A 27362-nucleotide genomic window follows, 5' to 3' on the forward strand; every position below is an offset into this window, starting at 1 on the left:
GTCACAGGTGAACACGGTGTGCTCCGGTCCTTTCGGCAGCAGAATGTTTCCCACAGCACGTGAAGGCAGCACGTCTTGCCTCTCTCTCTGCTCGTGCCAGCTCAGTTTGGCTTGGACTATCTCTGGCTGTGGAACGAGTCTCAAGTGCGCGTGCTGTCCACACAAGAGGGTAAGTGACGATGAACGGGCGGGAACGGCCTTTAATGGCGTCAGTTCCAGACACATTTTGTTCTGAAGCAGCCCGGTTAGGTGGAGGGCTGGCCGGGTTCCAGGGCTCTGTTCCGGGGCTCTGTTCCGGGGCTCTGTTCCGGGGCTCTGTTCCGGGGCTCTGTTCCGGGGCTCTGTGTGGAGAACACGGGCTTCAGCTCGTTTCTGGATGTTACGGTGATGTAAAGTACAGTCGCGTGCGTGTTTTCCTCAGTATTTGCGTTAAAACGCTAAAAACACATCCTTCAAAGTTTCTTTTAGTGAGTGAACGCGCTGCGTGGGCACGGTGGAGGGAGGGCGTCAGCTTTGGAGAACGAGGGATCGGACCGGTTTTGTGCACGCGGCCACGCCTCTCGCGCTGTTCGTCCCTGACGGTGAGAACAATAAATCAGTCTATCTAATCTTATCTAATCAATTAAATCAATCTTTCTATTCAGCCCCCATGACGGTAGCTGCCGCCGCGAGGCTATCCCCCACCCCCCCAGCCCACCCCATGCTGAAAATAGCAGTGTTGCCTCAGGCGTCGGCAGGCATGCACTTTTCGGCATAACACATGTTACCTCCCACCCCGCCACTGCTCCCTACCCACTTCCCGACTTCCATTTCTCTCTTCCCCATAATGAATGCATAGATCTATGCTTTAGCCTGCGCAGCTCCATGAAGCAGGAGAGACTAACAGGTTTGGCCATTCTGAACGCCCACAGTGACCTTATGGATGAGAGCCCTGAGTCATGAGCAGCCTTTCCTTTGTTCCATGTGTGGTGTGTTTTAGCTGCTGTGCCTGGACATGTTCAGTATCGCTGCTGAATAAACGACACATCCAAGGCTACAAATGATGCTGTTATGATCCCTAAATGGCTTGTTATTAGTTATCAAAGTTACATTTTCTTAACAATGAAGATGCCGGGTTCATCCATTCCAGTTCTCTTATAACTGCATGCTATTATAAAAGAACTTCAAACCAAACCCGTAATCGTTGATAAGTGCGCGTGCTTCCCCCGCCCCCGCCCTCGTTCCATCCATCAGTCCACCTGTCACTGGGCTCAGGTCACTGGTGTGAGGGGCCACTTGAATTCTCAGCTCCCCACATTTCATGCTCATTACTACTGGGAGACCCCCATCACTAAATCACACCTTCGCTGCTCTGTGCATGTGTTGTATGGCACATGCTACATGAACCAGCTCAGCCCGTTATTACTGAAACATAGTGATTAGCAGCCCTGATCAGCAGTACAGATGTTGGGTCCACCTCTAGGGTGGGGTCTCTCACTAGTCCCACTCTCCTCAGCACATTGTCTTATAGACGCTTTGTTGGCACTGAATAACTCTCACAGATTATATTTATTGGAGCTGATCTGATCATTGTGTAATAGCCACATTAAACTGTATAATTACTAGGGATGGGCGAGTTAACTCGTTATTATCGCGTTAACTCGTTAAGTTTTTAACGCTGATAAATATTTTATTGCGCATTAATGTAGGTTTTATTTATTTATTTATTTTAAATTTAAAATTAATTATTATTTTTTTAAATTTAAAAGTCTGTTGCTCACAGGCTTTTATTCTGTAAAAGTCTGCTGCTGTCTGCTGTGGAACAGGAAAAGAAAGTAATCGGCGGATCCACCAAACATGGAGAAGGGTACTCGGCCATTTTCATTTTAAAGTTCTTCCAGACGGCGGAGTCGACAGAACCAAAGTCATCTGTAAACTCTGCCAAGTTGAATTGTCTTCTCAGCGTAGTAGTTCCAGTCTAAAATATCACTTAAAGGCAAAACACACAACTGATAGCAGCAAGTCATTCAAGGAAACAGACAGTGGAGCGAGGCTTCTACATAAAAACTACAGAAAGATGCTGATGTTAAAAGTGTGTTTGCACAACAAATGTTATGGCACTTTCATTCATATGGCAGCACATTTAGAATAAAACTAAATGCTAAAGGCTATACGCTACTTTTGAATTCATTTTTGGATTCTGCGTACAAATGTGATTAATCGTGATTAATCAGGGAAATCATGAGATTAATTAGAATAAACATTTCAATCATTGCCCAGCCCTAATAATTACTGTATATCAAAGCTGGCTTCTGGCTGTGGTGTGTGTTTGTGGGCTGTGCCTTTAAAGCTGCAGTAGGCAAGTTTTCAAAATTGCGAGTCTAAAGTCGGAAAATTCGAACTGATACAACTTTCAGGTCCCTCCCCCAACCTCTAACAAGCTCCGAATCGCCCCCCAAACCCCTCCCCCTCTGTGGACGAGGTTGTGCACGTGAGTTCACACCAGTGTGAGCGCACACAAGCTGGGGAAGACTCACGCTCAGCAGCGTGTGCACAAGCTGTGATTGACAGGTAGGATTCCTCCACCGTAACTTGATTGGTTAAAAACAGCCGGGAGCGCTCGGTTTTTGTAAGCATGATTACAGGCTTCAGAGGGAGCTACAGAATTCGTTATTTTTCCTAAACAGCCTATTTAATATTCTACTTCCAGAATCCCATGACAGTTCAAGCTAATATGACTAAAAAAAAGTTGCCTACTGCCGCTTTAATCAGTCAGATCATCAATGAGTAGTTAAAATTATGGAGTTTCATGCATCTTATTTTATGATGATTTCAGTTGAGCTTCCCTGGATACACTGTAATACAAGCTGCCTGTTTGGAACTCTGATGGACACTACTACACTGCGTCATAATTACAAGCTCCCTGCTATTTTAAAAGCCATGAAAAAACTGTCCATGCAACAGCTTTTTGCAACAGGAAACTGGACTGTTGAAAAGTTTTCTGAGCGAACACAGGAAGCCTGAGTGAAGAAGAAGAGCCCAAGCGGAGGGCAGGATGGGAGGGACATTTCCTTTGTACATTCCGATCAACGTGGAATTGAGCGCACATGTCGGAGCACTAGGGGTGGGCGATATGGGCAAAAAAAAAATATCTCGATATTTTTTAGGATTTTCACGATAAAGATATTTTGACGATATTTAAAAAAAAAAATAAAACTTGCTTTAACACTCTGGGGTCTAAAGCCCACCGGTGGGCATTTTTGACACATCTCCAAAAACACATCTGTAACTCTGTGAGTTTTTGTCATTGAAACATATAAGTGACACCATTAAAAACCTTGAAACTTCTAGTTTTCAAATATATATATTTTAAAATAAATTATATAGCTGGCCCTTTTTAAAGAGAGTGAACAGAAATCTTTGGATTTTCTGTACTCTCAGACTGCAGCAGCTTCCTCGGCCACACCTATCGCTATTCACATGTAAAGTACCAGGTGATTGAGTGGCTATTCACAGGTGAGAACACGCCCCATTCAGCCAGCATGTGGGGGAAGGCAGCAATGTCCTGCCAGTGACAGACAATTATCACATGGAGAGTGACAGGGGGGTGGGGGGAATCAGGGGTGTTACACACCCATCTAATTAGTATTCAACTCTCAGAGACACTGACTGGAGTTACAAAAACTTTTTTACAGTTTGTGTGAAAACAAAAAAACATTTCTGACTGCACTTTTTACTTTTATGCAGCCAACACTTTTGTTTACAAGGTTCAACCTTCAAAAGTCTTGGCTAGATATATTTATAGTGTGTTTTCTTGCACTGTTTGAAGACCTCTAAAACTTATTTTTTTGTACAGTTGTGTTTCCCCTCAATTTAATTAAAACTTGTTTGTATTACATTCACTTTACTCTCATATTGTTTTTTGTTAGGCTTTTCCGAATACAACCATATATGTCACTTTTGCATAGATGTTTACAGTTAGTTGAAATACTTGAAAATGTCAAGGTGGTGACAACTGCCTCAAAGTCTCTGAAAAGGCCTTAGACTCCAGAGGGTTAAGATCACAATAAAATGAACACAAGCATGCAAGTCTAAGAACACACGGCCGGTACAGTGAAACTGCGAATGGCTCATTAAATCAGTTATGGTTCCTTTGATCGCTCTACCGTTACTTGGATAACTGTGGCAATTCTAGAGCTAATACATGCAAACTGACCTTCGGGGATGCGTGCATTTATCAGACCCAAAACCCATGCGGGTGTCTCTCGAGTGCCGCGGCCGCTTTGGTGACTCTAGATAACCTCGAGCCGTTTCTCAGGCTACTTCTCCCTCCGGAGAGGGAGCCTGAGAAACGGCTACCACATCCAAGGAAGGCAGCAGGCGCGCAAATTACCCACTCCCGACTCGGGGAGCCGGTAGTGACGAAAAATAACAATACAGGACTCTTTAAATCCTTTAATGGGGATCAATTGAAGGGCAAGTCTGGTGCCAGCAGCCGCGGTAATTCCAGCTCCAATAGTGTATCTTAAAGTTGCTGCAGTTAAAAAGCTCGTAGTTGGATCTTGGGATTGAGCTGACGGTCCGCCGCGAGGCGAGCTACCGTCTGTCCCAGCCCCTGCCTCTCGGCGCCCCCTCGATGCTCTTAGCTGAGTGTCCCGCGGGGTCCGAAGCGTTTACTTTGAAAAAATTAGAGTGTTCAAAGCAGGGCATGGCGCCGTGGTAAGGGCAGAGGACCACTGGCGCCGCACTTTATTGATTTTTGGCGATTGAAAAAAAATATATATATATATATTAGGGGTGGCACGGATCACAAAACTCACGGTTCGGTGTGTATCACGGTTTGAGGTCTACGGTTTACAGTTTTGTACGGTTTCTTATTTTTTTTTACTTTTTTTAACTTTTAGCCCCATAATACACACCATTACACCAGTGGAACACTGTAATAATCGCTGAAAAGATTTTACTACCAGAAAGCTAGTATTTTGAGAGAGAAAGAGGGAAGACAATGGATGATTTCAACATGTTTTACATTTATTACTCAAAAAAAGTGTCAGGAATGTTTGCTGCGATCTGGTGGCATCTACAGGACAACCACAATAGAAATGGGAAAAAAGTGACATACCGTGGCTCCAGCACCAACATGTTTCTAAAGCCTTCAGCCTCCACCACGCTATAGGGCTGCATGTCCTTCGCAATGAATAAACCAATGGCTTTGGAAATTGATTTTGCTTTTGCGGTGTCCTCAGCCAGAGGCTGTTTAAATGCAGCGCTGAGTGTAAAGGGCTTTTTGGCAGGCTCTCCTCTCCTTCCCTCCACTGACACACTTGGGTGATGTCTGCGCAAATGGCCGAACATAATTGAAGTGTTTCCACTAGCGTATGCAAGACGGGTTTTGCAATGCTTGCATGTCGTAATCGTTCGATCCATGCTTTTGTTGCCAGCATCGGCCCGACTTCACTACTTCCACTTGCCGTGTTTGTGCACGCCGCCACACCTCTTCGTTTTCGCTTCTTTGACGCATATTGAAACCACATGCTAACATACGGGCTACAATGCGAACGTCGAACGTCTGGACACAAAAAAATAAATAAATAAATAAAAATTAAACCGTGGACCCCGTACAGTTTGCTTCTCACGGGGCGGGGCGTCCACCAAAACCGTACCATGCCTAATATATATATATATATATATATATATATATATATAGCCTATATCTCGATATTGCAAAATTACTCATCGTCAAAACAACATTCACGATAATTTCGCAAACGATACATATCGCCCACCCCTACGGAGCACCCGACTCCTCCCTGTCCACGCCCCTACTTAAATACGCAAATCATATTTAAATGAGCCCTACACCTGCGATTCCCCTCTGGTCCGACATTAAGGTGGATGTGAAGTGGAGACTGGCTGCCCACCGCTGCAGTGTGGCAACATCATTAGCAACTTCATTTATGAACTGCGTCCTGTGAGCAGAGTTCCAGCCTCGTTTTGGCGTTGATGAAGGTAGTCCAGCTAGTTGGCTGGGGCCACAAAAATAAAACGTCTTGCTTCTCAAAACAATATGCGTTTAACAGAGTAATACATTTGCATCACAAAATCGTTCTCCAGGAAAAATGATTTTCTCTCCCTTCGTATCACTGCCTGCTGCCGCCTGCCGACAGCCGCGCCTGTTACGGTGTAGACCGTGCAGACCGAGCAGTAAACACTGTGAAACAGGCGCGGCTGTAAGTCAGTGTTCATGCACGATATTGCTAGTATGGGATGTCATACAGCTTCATGTCCAAAGAGGAGAACTATCCCTTTAACAGGCAGTAATGCACCCTCACAGTAACTGGGCTAAAAGGTAGCAGTCCTGGTCTGAAAAGAAAGGTTGAGAATCAGAATGGAAGAGATGGGACACACAGACTTTGTCAGACAGAGGTTACCTCATCTTTATGCTCACACTGTCATCAGCGAAGTGGCGCTTATCAGTCCGAGGAAACGGAAAACCTTTCTGAATGCAGCAGAAACTGAGGGATATCTTTTAAATGTGTTGTTACAGGAGTATTCTGTTTGTTCTGCTTTTAACAACCAAAATCTCTCTGACCTGTCTGCAGATAATGTGGAGCGTTTTGATCCTGCTGGCTGCTTCTCTCAGTGTGGGTGAGCATCATTTCTCCATCTAATCTTTAGTTACAGTTAGTCAGGTACAAGTAAAGCATCTGTCTGCACATCATTATCCTTGCTGCCCACCAACTTCATCGGCCGGTGAGACAAACCCCAAACTAATCAAATCTTTTCAGGTAGTCAGCATTATAACAGGGATTAGTTCTTCTACACACAATGACTTCCTTCATTCTGCTTCACACAGACTCAGAGTTTACCTGGTTGGATTTTAGGAGTCAGAAGTCATAACTCTAATTTATACTTTTCATTTTAATAAAGCTTTAAACATATTCAATAGGAGAAATGATTGTATATCTAAAATGACGAGGGTTACCTTTACTGTGCTGTTAATCAAAAAGCGTTTTGTGGCCATGGTTCAGTGCTGGAACAAGCAGCAGACTGTACCCTCGGTCAGAGGAACTTTGTGTGTTATCGCATCCAGATTTACTGGCAGAGCATGTAACCTTCTCTGCTGGGCCCCCCTTTGGTGCATAAGAAAAGATGACTGTTGAGCACGGCAGTTTACCAGTTTTTGTCTGAAAAACTCAACTGGCTCGTCTTTGTGCGTCTTAGCGTGTTGGGCTTCAAGCTGTCACAAGCTGGCGCTTTAAGACAGACAACACACTGCGGTCTCTCCTCATTACCCACCGATGTGCAGGTGAAGCCAAAGGCCAGATACATGTCGTCATATCTTCTTTTCTTTGTCATGGGAGGAAATTGCTTTGGAAGCACATTTGGCAATGCTTCATCCTCTGCTTTGCATTTACGTGGGAGCCCCATCAAAAACTTGTCCATGTTCTGCTAGCAGTGTCATTTATTGATTGATTCATTCTTGCATTCCACCTGTGCGCCCCCCCCCTGCAATTGCTCTGTGCCCCCCAGTTTGGGAACCACTGGATTAACTGATCTTTCATTCAGCAGTTACTCACAGTAAGGTCTATGTGCTTTCTCCTGTTTTTCTTTCTCCATCTCTTATCCTCAAGAGTTGATTGTTTTTTTTTTGTTTTTTTAACACTTTGTTTTCAGAGTACAATTACACACACAGCCCCGATCCCACCCACCAAGAGTACACATAAGCCGCATTCGGACAGAGCAGTTCTAAGAACGGTCCTCCTCGCATTCCGTTCTGATAACTGCCCTTCCCCAGCGGAACTGTTTCAGTCTGCATTCCCACATGAGTCGGACCAGGTCAGGACTGATGCGGCGCAGCCGTCTGCGACAGCGACGTGTTACTTTAGCGCCACATTCAACAACAAAACAGAACAAAACAAAACCCGGTAAAAGTAAGGAGAGAAGAAAAAACACCACCAAGAAGCTAACATGGAGAGCGGGAAGGCCATCGTGTTCATGGTCTGGATGATGGTGATATTAATCATCAATTTCCAGTCGGCGTGCTAATATTTTTGTAAGAATTTTGTAGTCATAGCAAAGAAGGCTTATTGGTCGGTATCCACTTCATTCTAGGGGGTCTTTGCCCTTCTTTAGTAGGATGGTTATTACAGCCTGATTCATTGTTTCTGGCATTCTCTTTGTGGTTAAAATATCTGTGAATAGAGAACCTAATTTAGGTGCCAGTTTGTTAGAAAAAGTTTTGAAGAATTCAATTGATATCCCATCAGGGCCAGGTGCTTTACCGCTTTGCAAGGCGCTGATGGCTTGTGTGATTTCCTGGCATGTCATAGGGGCATCAATAATTGTTTGTGCCTCTGGACTTATCTGTGGAATGTCAAGTTTATCCAGGAACTCCCCAGTATTAGCATTCACCTCTGAAGTATAGATATCTGCATAGTAGTGTCTGAGGATGGGTGGTGATTTTGTCTGGTGCAATACGAATTTCAGGGATAGCTGTCTTAGCTGTTTTCCAACGTAATTGAGGAGCAAGGAGTCTGCCTGCTTTGTCACTGTGTTCGTAATGTGTTTGCTTTGATTTATAAAGGATTTGTTCTGTGTCTCTGATGGATAGACAGTCATACTTTGATTGTAATAACAGACATTCTTTGTGCAGATCGGGATCAGGATTAATAGCAGCCCTGCAGTCAAGATCTTTTATCTGTCTAGATAAATCCCTAAGTTGCAAATTACGCATTGATTGCAGGTTCGCTGAGTAGGAGATGATTTGCCTTCTTATATACGCTTTAAACGCCTCCCAAATGATGCTATATGACACGTCTGGAGTTGTATTGGTTTAAAAAAAGTAGTCTATTTGACAACTAATGAAATTGGTAAAATCCTCATCAGTTAATAGCAATGGGTCAAAGCGCCATGTTCTGTGTTTTGTGCTACTATTAGGCATATGAAGATCCAACTGAAGAGGGCAGTGGTCTGATATAACGCTACTGTGGTATTTTGAATGCTTGACGAAAGAAAGAGATCGATCATCAACAAGAAAATAATCAATTCTTGAGTAGGACTTGTGTACTGGAGAATAAAAATAATATTGTTTGGTTGTTGGATTAGAGCTTCTCCAAGGGTCCTGTAGTCTGTAGTCATTTAAAAAAAGACAGAAGTACCTCCCCAGACTTGGAAATATTGATTTGAGTTCCGGCCCTGGACCTGTTCAAAACCGGGTCAAGAACGCAATTGAAATCTCCCCCCAATACTAGATGATGTGTGTTGATATCTGAGCGTGAGAAAAACTGGGTTGTCCCAGTTTGGACCCTATACGTTGACTAGGATAATGGGAGTGCCAATTTGATTGTTTTTAGCTAAACAAAACAAAATGTAACCAGGTAACAATGATTGAAATGGAGGTAATGGGACAGCATCCCTCAGACGATGGTGCTAACATTCCCAGAAGACAATGCGTGATGCATCTCCACATTCTCTACCTCTCTATCTAAGCTATGAATGATGAGGGGAATCAAAGCTATTCTGGTGATAAGTGGTGGCCCAGGTCCTTATTAATATTGCACTAGAAATAGTTGGCAGGTTTCTCTTACTAAACCGTCAGTACCTGACATTCTGTCTCACTTCTCTCTTGTCCTTCCTTTGTCTCAGAGTCATATGGTGTCCGTGACCTCCATGAACGCCTGGTACATGGTCGCCAGCTGAAGATTTACCTGCCTTCTGCCTCAGAGAGGCTGGAGTTCACCCCAGCTGATAATTCCAGAGAAACACAGCGGTACTGGGACAAGCTAGGACACAGGTCAGAGGCAGTCTGTGTGAACATAGTGGTCAGTGAGGGCAGATGGAATTTGCTCTCAGTGTTGCTGCCGTTGCTGTGTTTTAAATGTTGCCTTTGTTTCGTCCTCCACAGGTTATCCAAAGGCAGGGTGTCTGGCACAGGCAGCGATAGACGCTGGTACATCGACGCGGTCAGAATCACAATCCTTTTCTATGGTTGAAATGATGTTTCTTGCTCTGTGTGGGTGTGTTGGACGTCAGTCTTGAATGGAAAATATTGTCCAACCTCAGTCTGTGATGCTGGTTTCCATGGTCTGTTGAAAGCAAAGCTCCAGGTCAAAGATTAGATCAAAAGATCAAAGATTAGTAACTCTAGATCCTCAGTGTATTGATGTGATCTGTGTGTTTTTGTCAGGTGACGTATGAGGACCAAGGAACGTATGTCCAGAGAGACTACTGGAATAAAGAGATCTCCATAGTGAAAGTGGCAGTTACATGTGAGTTAGCCAGGGGTTATATCAGCCACTGGTACCAACAACCTTTATTTACTGAACACCGCGCTCTGAACACACTTGGAGCAATCTGTGTCATTTGCCTGTTGTACACAATTTAGATCAGTGGATAGACTTCAGTCTTTGGGTGCACGGTGGTGTGGTGGTCAGCACCGTCGCCTCACAGCAGAGGGTTACTGGTGTTTGACCCCGGCTGGTTCTTTCTATGTGGAGTCTGCATGTTCTCCCCGGGTATGCATGGGTTCCCTCCGGCTTCCTCCCACTGCCCAAAAACAAGCATGTTGGGGCAATTGGTGACTCTGAACTGCCCTTAGCAGTTAGTGTAGATGACCTGTGGACCTGTGATGGACTGGCGGCCTGTCCAGGGTGTACCCCCCCCCCCCAACATCTTTTTCTTGTCTGGATGTTTCAGCTGATTTTTCAGCCCACCTTGTTGTACCCGTTCCCTCTGCAGTAGTTTGACATATCGGCTCCACCAGTTCTTTGTCTTGTCAAACCAAAATGTTTGCACCATGTTTGAGGATGGTAAGTAGAATTAACTGGTTTTTTCTTCTAGCATGTGATTTGCATATATTTAGATTGAGACCCAGAAAGTGACAAGGTAATACTACAGTATCTAAATCTTTCTACAGTACCAAAAAAAGCATGAGGTCTCTGAGATGACAGAGTCCCACTGCATTTAGTCAGCACCATCTAACATTTGCCACCATAACTGAGTGGATATAGCAGAGCCAAGGTGCTGTGTGAGGACACTCCACACGCTGGGTGTAGATCTATATACACGGACCAAATAAAGGTGGCCTGTTGTTTATGAGCTTTGGCCCAATCACAACTTTGTTAAAGGTAATAGAACACAAAGTGCATATGAAATATTCCAGGGCCTTTTATGCTCTTTATCTTCTGAAATTGAATCAAGTAAGTTTAAAAAAACAGAAAAATAACATCACATATTTACTAAATTATTTAGGTCTTTCACTTAATACTTGGTCCTATATTAGACATTGACTTATGGCATTGAGAGTGATCAGTTAACAGTGTTCCCTCATAACCCTGTCTTATCTGACCATTTTTTGATAACCTTTGAGTTTACATTACCTGACTATACAGCTTCTGAGAAGAAATTTACATATAGAAGGTGTCTATCAGAGGATGCTGTAACCAGATTTAAAGAATTAATTCCATCATCCTTTTCTTCACTGCCATGTGCAGATATGACAGAGGACGGCTACTAAAACTTTACTGATGGTTTTAAGTAGTAGTACCCAAGTACTGATGGGTGATGTTAAAGAGTTATTTATTTGAAAGGAATAGTAACACTATTCAAACAAAACCCAAAAGAAAAACCCAATCCTAACGGAACCTGTTGAGAAAATCAGGAGCCGAAATGATTAACAGAACAAGCAAAACAAAATGCAAACAATCACCCTCCTGTGATGTATGTTGTATATATGACTCCGACCAGTAGGGGGAGTCTGTCACCAGTGTTTGTGTATTGAACCTGCTGAGGTGTTCGTAGAAGAAGAACTGGAAGTAAAGTGAACAAGTTTGGTCATAGCCGTGTCTCCGTTTATATATTACATTAACACAATATTACACCTCCTTCCACTGAAAGAGTTTCGCTCTCCGAGCTCAACACACTGCACAAGCTACTGCAAACACACCAACAATACTTGGCCCCACTGGCCCCCGAGTGGCGTCTTCCTCCTCCTTTTGAATGTCGCCCAGGGTAACCCTACCCTAGCCACAGCTGGGACAACTCACCTGGCTGCAGCACTAAGAGGAACACACACACACACACACACACACACAGTATACTATACAACCCTTGGGTTGTAACATCCCCATCAATCAAATCAAAATCAAATTTATTTGTAGCACATTTCATGTACAAAACAGTTCAAAGTGCTTTACATAAAATAAAAGCATTGCAGCAGGGAGTGTAAGAAGCATTAAAAATACATAAAAGAATATAAAGAGAAACAAATAAAATCATTTAAATGAATTTAAAAACAAGCAACAGTCCAGATAAGTTCAAAGATATCGTGCAGATTTCATGCATAGACACATGAGAACAGAAATGTTTTTAACCTGGATTTAAAAATGTCTCCATTTGGTGAAAGTTTAATCTCCACTGGCAGTTTGTTCCACTTATTTGCAGCATAACAGCTAAATGCTGCTTCTCCCTGTTTAATAACACATTTATTTTCAATTTCAATTTGTTTTCAATAAAAAACAAAGCAAACTTTGGTTTGTTTTAAAAATGTTCACAATGGGGTGGTCGGTGGCGTAGTGGGTTAAGCAGCCGCCCCATGTACAGAGGCTACAGTCCTCGCTGCAGCTGGCCCCGGATCGACTCCCGCACCGAGCGGCCCTTTGCTGCATGTCTTCCCCCTCTCTCTGCCCCCCTGCTTCCTGTCTCTCTCCAACTGTCCTATCATTAAAGGCCCAAAAAATATTTTAAAAAATGTTCACAATGAAAAACACAAAAGCCGTACCTCACACACGGGACAATGCATCCCCTCCCACATTCTCCACTCCTTTCTTGTGTTGGACTTCTACGTTATATTCCTGCACCAATGATGCTTGGTTGCCTGATGAGTTAAAGCAAAGTGGTTGGCCATAGCTCTGTGTTGGCAGCCACCTCACGCTGTAGCCCTGAACACAAGCAATGGGTCAAGTCAAAGGTATGGGAGTATGTGACACCTCATACTCGCTGTTCATCGACTTCAGGTCAGCATTCAACAGTCCTTCCTGAAAAGCTGGTAAGGAATGTGAACCTGCTGAGCATGAACACTTCCCTGTATAACTGGATCCTGGACTTGCTGTACAGGCCTCGGTCTGTCTCCACAGGATGCAACACTTCCAGGATCCTCAGAATCAGCATACCCTGACCCTGTACCATTTTGCATTTGTTACTTTCTCTTTTCTTTTCTTTTCCCTGTTTTTTGTCGTGTTTTGTCCTATAGTTCAGTGATAGTTCGAGTTCTGTTTTTGTCTTTATTTAAAATGAATTATGAGCAGTGCCATGTGGGCCCAAGAGAAAACATTTCAGTGTAGAGTATGGCTGCATTGGCACATACAGTTTGTTGAGTGTTGATCTTGTTCCTTTTCATTCCAGACAGACATAATTATGTGAAGTGTGTAGCAGGAGAGAGCCTCTACATCTCACTGGAGGGCATCGACCTGGCTGACGCTGCCCTCTCCTTTTCTGGACGGGATGCCAACGTCACGTTGGTAAGATGGATGAATGGAAGGATTCAGTTTGAATTTGGGGTTTGACTGGTGATTGGGTGACTGGTGGTTGGGGGTCTAAATTGACTCATGTGGCTGAAAAAGCTTTTTCCTTTTTGCTTTGCTGATAAGAAACTAACCTGAGCAGGGATGCAGCTGTGAGCCGGAGTAACAGGACCTTATCTCTTGCAGGTGCGTGACGGGGCTCAGGTGTCCCAGGACCTTCCGGATTACTGGGACCGGGTTCAGACCCACTTCAAGAACATTGAGATCAGACATGTGAACTACAGTGATGAGGGCCAGTACACCCTGAGAGACCGCAGGCAAAGAGTTGTGTCTGTAACCAGGATGGACCTGACAGGTGGGTCCACGCTTCATGGTCCAGTAGGAAAGCTGAGGCAGGGCACTTTGTAGCACTATAAACCAAATCTCATTTACATTGTCACATCTTTTCCAAACAGGCTGTCAAACTGCTCCTTTACTCAGCTTTAGGTAGATCTGGAAACAGTCACTGTACACATTTTGATTAAGATTAAGATTAAGATCCGATTTATTGGTCATGCATACATGCATACACACGAAATTTGTCCAACTTGTCACACCGCGGTGAGGTGGTTTTATTTTGGGGTTGTTTTTTGTCTTGTGATTTCCTGTTTTATTTTGAAGAGTAACTCTCCTCTTATTTCAGGTCACTTGCCCTTCCTCGTGTCACATGTTGTAGTGTCTTCCCTGATTCCTGATTGTGTCCACCTGTTTGTTTCGATCTTTCGTTCATGCCAGGCCTTTTGTCATAGCTCACAGTCAAAGAAATCAACCGCGATTATTGAAGCTCATTGTTATAGCCTCCAACCGTTTTAGGAGTGTTTTTTGTTCATCGCGCCTTAGCCATAGAATATAGCCTCCAGTTTTAAGGATTTTCAGTTTAGCCTTTCTTACAGTTCTTCTTCCTCCGTGTGGAGCGATTTTTGTTATAACTTTTTGTAGTCAGTTTTTGTTTCCCTTTTTGTTCAGGAGTAATTTTCATAGCCCCTTTGTTTATTTCTAAATAAAACCTGTTTGAATTACGCGACTCTCTGCATCTGAGTCCTCCCATTCTTTGGTCCTTGTCACAACTCTCCAAACTCCTGCCGTGCCCGGAGGATAGAATGAGCCTGCATCCACTTAGCTTCCACTCTTGCTCAGTTATTCCAGAACTTTTCCCGAACAGCTTCAGAGATGCACCCTCGGTCCAATCAGCAGCTGGATTAACTAGCTGTCTGCTGGATATCTTTGTGGTGGTACATGTGTACTTCCCCCTGCTCTTTCTGCTGGTCCACGGTGAACTCGGCACACACCACATCCTCTGTGAGTCCTGAGCTCACTGATAAGCTGATGACCACAAGGTTCTGTCTCCTAAACATCTGTTGGGGATCAAGCAGGAGCTGGATTAGTGTTAACACGGAGCCAATGAAGAGAAGCTAAACCTGGAGAAATATGATCTCTCCTGTTAGTTCTCATCAGAACTCTGGCTGCAGCCTTTTGGATCAGCTGGAAGCTTTTCAGAGAATATGTGGGACAGCCCAATAATAAAGAATTCCATGTTCAAAATATATTTGATGTGTAAGCATTTATGTGCACTGAGCCAGTCTGTATCCCAACAACTAATGATGAGTGAGGCCCACAGTGAGGCTGGATCAGGATAATGTTGGATGTTGGATCTTTTTCCTCTGCAGATCACCATGAGGCCACAGGAGGAAACCCTCTCCTGGGTCTGCTCTTACTGCTGGGCATCCCCGCTGGGATTTGCTGCTGCTGTCGGAAGAAGATTTTCAAAAAGAAAGCCACCACCTCAGCAACACTTCAGGTACAGTAAGCAGACTGTGAGACTTCAGCTGGGCTTACTAATAAACTGCTGTTGTTTGAGAGGGTATTGTCTCTGAGGTATTTGTGATGCCATTTGTCCATGTCTCCAGAATTGAAAAAAATCTACCCTCATATCTCCATCTTTTGCCTTTCTTTAAGTGTTTGCCCTTTTCTTGAGCTTTTTCAGTGTCTGTTGCTTTGAACTCACTGCGGGGAGGAGGGATCTTACAGCGTGACATCCAGTTAGTTAACCTCCCATAGAAAAGCATAGAAACCAACAGCTTTAAAACACTAAGTGGAAAAACAGTTGTATGCTGTACTGAAAAAGGCTCATTTGGTTTAGCTACTTGAACTCAAGCTTAATTAAAGGAGAATTCCGGCCATTTTACAAACATATCCCATCTGTTGGAGACCCAGGGAAGTTTGCCAAAGGGAAAACCGCGAGAAATTTTCATGCCCGCTGCGCAAAGTTGTCCAATTGTGCTGATTTCCATGAAAGCGGACTCTTTCGGTAGCCTGACTACCTCATACTCACGATTCTAGTCAGAATGTGAGTCTGATACCGCTCAATAGAGATTTGAGTATGGGGCGTGTTTCAACCGAACCAGGAGAAAAAATGCCTCTTCGCTCAATTGGATAGACCTACAACCAATCAGAGCAACGTAGTATGTGACGTAGATTAAGCGACACACACTTGTTGTAGGAAGGACGGCAAAAACATCTTTTCTATCGATAAAAGCCTTTATCGTGTTCCTCTGTTCGTCTTTCAAAATGAATGCAATGTGGAGAGCCTGTAGAACAGACTCGATGGCAGAATCTACACACCCTAGCTCTCCAGCGGCAGCCATGTTTGTTTCAAACGAATTCACACCAAGCGCTCTTTAGTGACGTAGCCGATAATGTCCCTGTTGATCATCTGTCCATCATCGTATAAAGCCCGTCCTGGCAATCTGATTGGGTCGACCGATTCTTGGTCGGGCATAATGATTTCCCAACTGAGCAGAGCCAGACCGAACTTCCTGACCAAAACTTTTATGGGCGGGGCTAAGTTCGGCCGGCACCCAGGCTACTCTTTCGGGCAAGCGTTTAACCTTTCCTGAGGCTCTTAACGTGTATCAAAATACTTTTGACCGAATTGGCCGTGGTGTCAGTAGCAATACAATTCAACCCAGGGGCTAACCATACCATTAGCTAGCACAGACATGATACATTTTGAGATTTCAAAAACAGCGCACCTACCTCTCTCAGCTTCAGTCATGTGACACGTCATGACATCACGGTGAAAATGGGTGTTGAAACGAGTCAGCTGTTCGATAGGAAACTATAACAAACATGGCAATGTGTAGTTCGGTTCCCGAGGGTCGTTTTTGGTGGACAAAAAGACAATTTTGGAATACTATAGTGTATGACTTCGGCGATCAATTTGTGCGCACGCCTGTGGAACACGGAAGCTGAAAGAGGTAGGTGCGCTGTTTTTGAAATCTCAAAATGTATCATGTCTGTGCTAGCTAATGGTATGGTTAACCCCTGGCTTGAATTGTATTGCTACTGACACCACGGCCAATTCGGTAAAAAGTATTTTGATGCACGTTAAGAGCCTCAGGAAAGGTTAAACGCTTGCCTGAAAGAGCCCGATTTCATGGAAATCAGCGCAATTGGACAACTTTGCACAGCGGGCATGAAAATTTCTCACGGTTTTCCCTTTGGCAAACTTTCCTGGGTCTCCAACAGATGGGATATGTTTGTCAAATGGCTGGAATTCTCCTTTAAGTAGAAAAAGAGTGATAGTTTATTTCAGATTTTCCCCAAACTTAGTATAGACTCCTCAGAATGACCATTTAGCAAAGAATTACCAAAGCTTGATCATTTCAACACCCTGTGAATGTTTTTTATATACATGTACATTGTTATCTGTACAGCAGCAGAAACATGTGTGTGACATGCAGTGCGTGTGACATGCAGTGCGTGTGACATGCAGTGCATGTGACATGCAGTGCGTGTGACATGCAGTGCGTGTGACATGCAGTGTGTGTGACATGCACTGCGTGTGACATGCACTGCGTGTGACATGCACTGCGTGTGACATGCAGTGCGTGTGACATGCAGTGCGTGTGACATGCACTGTGTGTGACATGCACTGCGTGTGACATGCAGTGGGTGTGACATGCACTGCGTGTGACATGCACTGCGTGTGACATGCACTGTGTGTGGCATGCAGTGCGTGTGACATGCAGTGCGTGTGACATGCACTGTGTGTGACATGCACTGCGTGTGACATGCATTGTGTGTGACATGCAGTGCGTGTGACATGCAGTGTGTTACATGCAGTGCGTGTGACATGCAGTGCGTGTGACATGTAGTGCGTGTGACATGCACTGTGTTTGACATGCAGTGTGTGTGACATGCAGTGTGTGTGACATGCACTGCGTGTGACATGCACTGCGTGTGACATGCACTGCGTGTGACATGCACTGTGTGTGACATGCAGTGCGTGTGACATGCACTGTGTGTGACATGCAGTGCGTGTGACATGCAGTGCGTGTGACATGCAAATGGATAGGCTCACTGACATGCTGTGTAACAGACGGGTGTAAGAAGACTGGACAGAGTCATCTGACCTCAATGATGCCACACTGGATGAAGATGAGCAGCAAATAACCACTAATTCAATCTTATGTGTGTATTTTCCTCCAGACCTCAGAAACAGTGCATCCTCCCACCAGTGGGCCTGTTGGACCCTGTCCTCCCTACAACCACTCTGGACAACCAGGACAGGTGAGTCTGGCCTCTTCATGTTTTCCTTACATGCTTATCTCATATATCTCATATCTTCCAACCCACACCTGCACTGACTCAGGTCCCTCCCACTGTTAGCTTTGCCTGCTTCCACATTAAACCCACAGGGACCCCGGGGGGTCCTCAGTTGATGTGGAGTAATGGGGACAGTAAAGCAGGCTGCAGGGATGGATGGCTGGGATGCTTTTTTAAATCCTTACTCTCTAACTGAACAAATACACATGCAGCCACACAGGGCCCTGAAGGGATCTGAGTCCAGCCCGTTGATGCTTTAATATGACAATGTGTTTTTCTGTTTGCAGGTGTATTACCACGCTCCAGATTCTGCTACGGTATGTAAGACATTATATAATATGTAAGGTTGATAAAAGTATAAAAAATATTGTGTCAGTCTGACCAAAAGCAGACTTTTAAAACACATGTAGGAATAATGTGGTTTGGGATTGAATCTCTCCTTCATGTGAAAACTCAGCTGCACTCAGATGGTCGTGGCTGTCTTTCCATGCTTCAGAGTTCTGTCCGTGCTCCAGAGTTCTGTCCGTGCTCCAGAGTTCTGTCTGTGCTCCAGAGTTCTGTCCGTGCTCCAGAGTTCTGTCCGTGCTCCAGAGTTCTGTCCGTGCTCCAGAGTTCTGTCTATGCTCCAGAGTTCTGTCTGTGCTCCAGAGTTCTGTCCGTGCTCCAGAGTTCTGTCCGTGCTCCAGAGTTCTGTCCGTGCTCCAGAGTTCTGTCTGTGCTCCAGAGTTCTGTCCGTGCTCCAGAGTTCTGTCCGTGTTCCAGAGTTCTGTCCGTGCTCCAGAGTTCTGTCCGTGCTCCAGAGTTCTGTCCGTGCTCCAGAGTTCTGTCCGTTTTCTCTTCCCCTTGCATTCATTTACTTTCATGTGGCTGAGTGTGGGGACAGAAGGACTCGTAACAAGGACACGGTGGCTGTGAGAGCTGCTGCTGGCATCATGTTTGACTTTCCACACACAGCATGTTCAGGGGGAGGAGATGTGGCGTGTTCAGTGGGTTCCAGCAGCACAGCTCATTCACTCCGTGCTCTGTGACGGTCGCTAACTTCACACAGTTTGCTGCTGCTGGTTCTGTGCAACATGGCAGGAGATTTATCAGATTCTGCCGACGTGGACGACCACTTTGAGTACGATGGACGTCCTTACCGGAGTGAATGAGCTGTGCTGCAGCGGTGTGCGGCGATGACGTCATCCCAGTAGAAGCGTGTGTAGAAAGCCCCCCATAAGCCTCCCGATAGCCCCCGATAACAACAGCACAGCAGCTCTGAGCTAACAGTGCAATAGTACGCGTTCATTCATTCATTGGTCTTAAAGTGTTGGTGAAATAAAGACTTATTCAGAGGCTGTATTGTCTCTGCCCTGTTCTCTCTGTTATATGGATATATGCAGATCTCCAGGGATCTAAATATCTTCTGAAGGACGCCGACTTTCACCAAACTGTTATCGGGGAGTAGATGAAGGTATTTATGGCAGAAATAAGGTCCAGGTTTAAAAAACCAACTTCCCCTTTAAATGGACGGGTCCAGCACAACCTGTAGCTTGACTCAGCTGTACATGTAACATGTTTTCTTCTTTGAATTTGAACTAAAACGTCAGTGTTTGGAAACGTGATCCATGCTGTTATTCCTGGGACTTCTGCCCAACATTAGATTTGACCAGAGTTAGTTCAACGTGCAGCAGCAACAAATTTGTTTGAGCCTTTCAGTTTGTCCAGATTATTTTGGTGTTCTCATTTTGAAAGATTGCTTTCACTTCATTGACTTTTAGTTCTTTTTGTCATGTTCATGTTGATTTGATGGTTCTGGTCACAAGTGGACAAACCCCAGTTCCCCTCACATAAAGTGTCACTGTGACCACTTGTCATTCAAGGAGACCCCCGGGATGAATTGAAGCTGTTGAAGCTTACCTTTCTGTATGGTTGGAGTCTGTCCTTCTCTAGCTCAGGGGGTCAGTCCACCAACAGGAAAGTTGACAGTTTGATCAGAGCCCCCTCCATACATGACAGAACCCCACATTGTCCACAACATGCCCATCATGGTGTGTGTATGTTAGATAAAAAGTGCTGCGTGTAGATAAAGAAGTTCTGTATGAGTGTGTGTTCTGACTGTCGCAGTGTAAACCCTGGGCTTAGGGTTAGGGTGGTAGGGTTAGGTTTGTGAGTTTTTACTCAGTGGCTCCCCTCCTACGTGTCTGAAAAGCCACCATGGAGTTTGGTGTAGGAGCCAGGGGGGTGCACGCTACAACTCATGACCTGGTTGGTGGTTGCCGGGTGTAGTGCCGTAACTCAGGAGGCCGTGGAAACTCTGTGTGATCTGCGTTGTGTTTCAAGTGGGTGCAATAGACACAGGATTCATACAGGTGTGTTTTATGTGCTGTAAAAGAAGTGAGAGCAGAAGAAAAATTATTAAACATTTATTAAAAACTCATATTTGTTTTTAAAAAATTGTGGCATGGACCTCCAGACTTATGGTTAGTGGCTGGTACTGTGATCCTTAAGGGAAGGTAGGGGTATGAAGGCAGACCTCACTGGAACAACTTCCTGGAAAAATTATTCAACTTTATTAAAAATATATTAAAAATGATTATGAATTTTTCAAAATGTGGCATGTAAACCCTGGTTAGGGTTAGGCATGCAGTCCTGTGACACCGCCTGGTCCTGTTACCTTAGGGTTAGGGTTCAGTGAAAGGTTATATAACACCCAATCATGGTTGAACTTATTAACTTATTAAAAAATAGACTAAATAAACTGGAAACCTCTGGGTCCTGTCTCAAAAGTGGAAAAGTGTCCAAGTTGCCATCATTTTTCATAAAAGCTTTTTTATCTGATACCTGTATGTCAGTCATTTCCATCATGTTGTGGCCGAACCGGTCGCTGAAGTTGTTCCTGTGGGGTAATCCTGTATCATAAGAACATAGAAACCAGCAGCCAGTTATCTTACAGGATTGTGAGCATGTACACTGGGAGAGCGATTAATCCCTCTTCATAAATTTGGTATTCTGTATTGTGGCCTATTGTTGAGGTTTTGTAACGCTGTTAGTCTGGAGATGCCAGCTGCATTTCCATTCTACCAGGAAGCTAAGCTAGTTTTTCTTAAACAATTTCAGGACTAATTAATCAGTGGTGTACCACAACATCAGCAGGCGTTATAGCTGTTTATCACCATACGCCCTCCTTTGTGGCAGCCCCTTAGGTGATCAAACCTAAAGGATAGTCCTGTGTCCAATTTGGTGGTAATTTGGTGATAAAAAGGGTTAGGGTTGGGCTTAGGGTTAGGGTGGGTGGTAGAGTTGGGGTTGGGATTAGGGTGGTGGGGTTGGGGTTAGGGTGGTAGGGTTAAGGTTAGGGTTGGGGTTAGGGTGGTAGGGTTAAGGTTAGGGTTGGGGTTAGGGTTAGGGTGGTAGGGTTAAGGTTAGGGTTGGGGGTAGGGTGGTAGGGTTAAGGTTAGGGTTGGGGGTAGGGTTGGGGTTAGGGTTAGGGTTAGGGTGGTAGGCTTAGGGTTAGGGTTGGGGTTGGGGTTAGGGTTAGGTGTTAGGAGTTTTTACTCAGTGGCTCCCCTCTTATGTAACGTCCCAGTTCAGACTCCTGTTCAGCCACCATGGAGTTTGGTATAGGTGCCAAGGGGGTGCACTGTCGCTCAGGACCCGGCTGGTGGTTGCTGCGTGTGCTAGAATGGTCTTGGAGTAACTCAGGAGGCCGTGGGAAACTCCTTGCATTTTTGGGTTTATGTTACAAGTGGGTGCAATGGACACAGGGTCCGTATCGGTGTGTGTTGTGTGCTGCGGGGGAGGGGGTGAGAAAAAAGAGGTGAGAGTAGGAAGGTGGATGTTAGGGGTGTAATTGGAGTTTTGGGAGTTTGTTAATTTTGGTTTTATCAGTTGGCTAAGGGTTCTTCCTCAAGGGGTTTGTCCAGCAAAAAGTTTCAAAGGAATATTGTTGATTTAGATTTATTTTAAATTTAATTTTTATTTAATTTTTATTTTAATTCCTATTTTGATATTTATCTTTTTATTCTTTATTTTTTCATTTTGTTTTTCTGTTACAGTGTTATACTGTTTGAAATTGTAAGTATGTAATCTGTTTTGTAAGGGAAAACCTCTGTAAAAGGAAATTCTGCCCCTGCTGGCGGGTTCAGGTATTACTCAAGTGGATTTGTTATTAACTCATTCGCTGCCAGCCATTTTCAGTGCAGAGAGACCCATACTGCCAAGTGTTTTACAGTATTTTGACTGATTTTCCAAGACCCACAGAAAAGTGTGTCTTATGACTATGTACACACCGAAATTACCAAAAGAAAGAGTAGACTCTCTTCTTTCATCAGGAAAAAAAAGTTTGTTTCTACCATTTTCAGTCCTTTAGTAATAGACAGTAGAACATAGGTTGGTTTCACCAAAAACAGCTGTTTTTAACAAAAAAATGGAGAAAACAAGCTTTTTGTGCAAAGAAACCTGTCAAGCAGAACAGTAACTTTAATGCTAACATTTTTTGCTTTAGTGACACCTCAAACATCTGAAAAGGTGGTAGGCTTAGGGTTGGGGTTAGGGTTGGGGTTGGGGTTAGGCTTAGGGTTAGGGTGGTAGAGTTAGGGTTGGGGTTAGGTTTAATTATGGTTAGGGTTGGGGTTAGGGTTAGGGTGGTAGGGTTGGGCTTAGGGTTAGGGTAGAGGTAGGGTGGTAGGGTTAGGGTTGGGTTTGGGGTTAGGGTGGTAGGGTTAGGGTTGGGTTTGGGGTTAGGGTGGTAGGCTTAGGGTTGGGGTTAGGGTTAGGGTAGAGGTAGGTTTGGTAGGGTTAGGGTTGGGTTTGGGGTTAGGGTGGTAGGCTTAGGGTTGGGGTTAGGGTTAGGGTAGAGGTAGGGTGGTAGGGTTAGGGTTGGGTTTGGGGTTAGGGTGGTAGGCTTAGGGTTGGGGTTAGGGTTAGGGTGGTAGGGTTAGGGGGTTAGGGTTGGGCTCACACTCTTCCAGACCACCTCTGGATGCAGTTCAGGTCTCAGTGTGTCCTCATCCTGTTTCCACTGGCACTTTCATCTGTCCACCCAAAACAGATGAGATCAATGTTTCTTCCCGTGTCTTCCAGGGTCCTACAGTCCACCCACCGCCTCCCACTGCTGGACCGGTGCAGGGGAGTGGCCCCCCACCTTCCCCAGTGAGTACTTCACCTCTTGCCCTGTTTTCCTCCCTCAGTATTCATGTATCCTGATCTAACTCTGGATTCACTCTGCAGGGTTTTAACCCAGCCTACCCACGCAAGAACCCTTGTTATCCACCCCAGAACCCAGCCTACCCACCCCAGAACCAAGGTTATCCACCCCAGAACCCAGGTTATCCACCCCCGGGTCCAGCTATGACCTCTCCTGCTCAGGCTCAACATTGGAATTACCCACCACCGAACCAGTACCCTCCTGCACCGACAGCTCCAATGGTATGACCCAACAGAAAAACTTTCCCCTGACAAAGTGTTGATTGCATGCTACTGACCAAGAGACTTCTCTTTTCTATTTCCTATTTCCTTTAGACTTTAGGTTAATTTCTATAGCCCAAAGCATCTCAGGGTACCTGACATACAGAAACCCAACAGTTCTGCCCAGGCAGGACTTGGTGACAGTTTGAAGAAAAAAAATACCTTTAACAGGAAGAAACCTCAAACAGAACCAGGCTCAGGGAGGTTGGCCTCCAACAGTTAGGCGTAGGTGAGAAGACTTCCTGGTGTGGTCAGGAACCACAGGTGCCTGCTGGGAGAGTAACACAGACTGCATTAAGCTCAGGGCATTAAGCCTAACCCTGAGGGTGGAGAGGATGTCTGCCTCCTGATCCCTGACAGCTGGTTCCACAAGATGACTTCTAGAACTTCCTAAATATCAGACAATAACGACTTTAAGAGACTGAAACAAAGAAAGTAAAAGCTGCTGAAGTGCTGACTCAGGAATCTGTCCTGCCTAAAATCTTCTCACAGTAGTGTTTAATTATGTCATCGGTAGCATTGAATCCTGAGGTGTGTGTGTGTGTGTGTGTGTGTGTGCAGGGCTGTGCTCCAGTTATGTACAGCGCTCTTCCACCTGCAGCAGCTAAGGAGTATGTTAAAGAGGAGACCAAGATGGAGGAAGGGACCTATTCACCTGCTGACCCCCTGCTGACTGCTGCACCACAGGTACACACGCACGCACGCACGCACGCGCACACACGCACGCACGCACACGCACACACGCACGCACGCACACACACACGCACACACACACACGCACACACACCTGGAGCTCATACATTTCTCTTTCCTTCACAGAGTAGCTTTTAAGTCAACCCGACTCATGAGAGAGGAAACTGATGCATTTTTCCTTTTAAAACATTTTAGAAAGAGATCATAAGATCTGTGCTCCATCCTTCCAAAGTCTGCAGCTGCACCTCATTAAGGCGGAGTTACAGCTGACGCGTCAGAATGATGTTTCAGGCCTGGCGCTTGCCTTGAGAAGGCGGCGAAGCGCGGTGTCGTGCACCAGTCAGGAGGTGCGTTTGTACAGCAGCTGTACGACACTGCAGGGAAACAGCACAGGGAGCATGTAAACTCCCCAGACTGGTGCACAGAGATGGGCAGAACTTTGGGGAAAGAGGGAGAGTTCTGTAAGAATGTGTGGAAGAAGCTACGGGACAGATACCTGAAGGCAAAGAAGAGGGCAGAGACTCCAGGTGGTGATGAAGAATCTTCCTCACACACCAGAGTAAGTCATGGAGTTCCTCAGGGTTCTGTGCTTGGACCGATTCTTTTCACTTTATACATGCTTCCATTAGGTAACATTATTAGACAGCATGGCATAAATTTCCATTGCTATGCTGATGATACTCAGCTGTACTTATCTATAAAACCAGATGAACCCAATAGGTTGGTCAGACTACAAGCATGTCTTAAAGACATAAAGACCTGGATGACTCAGAACTGTCTGCTTCTAAATTCAGACAAAACTGAAGTCGTTATCTTTGGACCTGAGCGTTTCAGGGAGAAATTGTCTAGCTATATAGTTACTCTAGATGGTATTTCCTTGGCTTCTAGTTCTACAGTGAGGAACCTTGGAGTTATTTTTGACCAGAACTTATCATTTGACTCGCATATAAAACAGGTTTCTAGGACTGCCTTCTTTCATCTTCGTAATATTGTTAAAATCAGGAACATCTTGTCTCAGAGTGATGCAGAAAAACTAGTCCATGCATTTGTTACTTCAGGATTGGACTACTGTAATTCTTTATTATTGGGCTGTCCCACATATTCTCTGAAAAGCCGTCAGTTGATCCAAAATGCTGCAGCCAGAGTTCTGATGAGAACTAACAGGAGAGATCATATTTCTCCAGTTTTAGCTTCTCTTCATTGGCTCCCTGTTAAATTCAGAATAGAATTTAAGATTCTTCTCCTTACATATAAAACTCTTAATGACCGAGCTCCATCATATCTTAAAGATCTCATTGTAAGATATTTTCCTAACAGAGCACTTCGTTCCCAAACTGCAGGTTTACTTGAGGTTCCCAGAGTTTCTAAAAGTAGAATGGGAGGCAGAGCCTTCAGTTTTAAGACCAGGCTTAAAACTTTCCTTTCTGATAAAGCTTATAGTTAGGGATGGCTCAGGTGATCCTGAAACATCCCATAGTTAAGCTGCTATAGGCCCAGACTGCTGGGGGGCCTCATCTGTCACACCTTTCCTCACTTTACTCTCTTTATGTATATGTGACATTATTGTGGTCATTAACTCGTGTTTCCCTGTTCCAACAGATATCCTTTGAATGGTGTTACAGTGCCGCCGCGCTATATAAATAAAAATGAATTGAATTGAATTGATGCCGGGGGCTTCAGACCTTCACCTCTTAACTGAATTAAAAAATTAAAAAGATCCGAATACTGCAGCAGTATCATTAATGTGTTCCTGCTCTGGACAGGGGCATTGTTTTCTTCTTCACTTTCGTTGTTGTAGAGTAGTTAGCGGTAACCTTCACGTAGCAGCGCCACCTCTGTGACGGAGAAAACTGCAACTACTGGCACATCGACTCACGCCACCGTATATAGCCGGCAGGAAATCGTGACGTCATCAACACCGCTCGCGCTGGCAGACGCGACAACCATGCTAGAGCCTTTAGGCTGCTCCCCTTCACGTCTCTACCCCCCCAGAGTGCCATTCTTTATATAGGAACAGAAAAGCTTTGCTGCTGGGAGTGCGAGGAGAACACGTACAGAAGAGCAGAGGCAGCATGAAGGAATGTGCTTACATGACAATGGTCCAACAAACACTGCTTTTTAAAGAAATAAATGAATCTTTTTGTTTCTGTGACCCACAGGCTGAGGCTGCCCCAGGTCCCGGAGCTCCTGCAGACCCCTCCTCCACCAATGTTCTCAGCTCCTCTGAAGGAACTGCTCACCAGTTCCAGATCAATAGCTGCCAAAACTCCTCCAACTTCCTGTAGCGTGCCGACTCCACATGTTGATGCCACAGTGCTTCTGAGTGTTTTCTGTTCTTCTTCAGTAGATTCAGCTCACAGGTGGACACAGGTGTGGGAGGGGGCAGAAAAAATCCCATCAACACATTCAATGAGCATTTATCTGTTTTATGCTATTCGGTTTCATTCAGTTTGTTCATGTAGCACCAAACGTTCAGGTCACAACCAAAGTCAACTCAGGGTCCTTTACAGAGAAGTGCAGCCTGTCCAGCTCAGTCACATTGATTCCAGATGGAGTCCTGTAATAGCAGCTCATAAACAGCTGCCCTCCATCCTGTTCAGAAAGAATCCTCACTGCCTTTTAACAGGAAGAGACCCCGAGCAGAAGCAGAACCTGCACGGGGGGGCCCCATCTACCTCAGCTGAGGTTCAGTTACATTCTGCCTTTTGGATCTCAGTTCTGGACCTTCACTTTGTACAAAGGAAGCAGCCTACTTAGGTGCAGGGACCATGAACAGAACTCAGAACCCACTGTTGGTGCCTTCTGATCTGGAGTGAGCGAGGCCTCGAGTCTCCTCCATTCTGCCAGACGCTGTAGTAACCCTGGCCCCAAGTAACGTTCCCCTCATGTAACAGTGTTTGATGTAGAACTCGTCTGCATGCTATAATAAGATGCTTTTTTATTCTTTCTGTGTAAATGTGACCATGGTTCAGCTGGAAGCTGGTGACATGTTGTAACCCTCACAGAGCTGAATATTAAACACACAGCTGTGGTGTACAGACTGATCCTTTAATGCTTTTCTGACAGTCCAAC

The 27362-nt window shown here is 44.9% G+C and overlaps 1 protein-coding gene across 1 annotated transcript; it reads left to right on the forward strand.

Moving 5' to 3' along the window:
- Positions 1–27326, forward strand: LOC142379117 (uncharacterized). Its single transcript, XM_075464248.1, has 14 exons — positions 1–169; positions 6582–6627; positions 9628–9775; positions 9887–9944; positions 10169–10250; positions 13384–13499; positions 13689–13857; positions 15209–15339; positions 18033–18113; positions 18437–18466; positions 23214–23282; positions 23361–23558; positions 24159–24284; positions 26450–27326. Exons 1-14 carry the CDS (start codon positions 44–46, stop codon positions 26573–26575), a joined length of 1506 nt encoding a protein of 501 aa, XP_075320363.1. The 5' UTR covers positions 1–43; the 3' UTR covers positions 26576–27326.
- Positions 27327–27362: the final 36 nt, after the last annotated feature.

Source organism: Odontesthes bonariensis, chromosome 4, assembly GCF_027942865.1.
Source record: "Odontesthes bonariensis isolate fOdoBon6 chromosome 4, fOdoBon6.hap1, whole genome shotgun sequence".
In the NCBI taxonomy this organism is placed as follows: Eukaryota; Metazoa; Chordata; class Actinopteri; order Atheriniformes; family Atherinopsidae; genus Odontesthes; species Odontesthes bonariensis.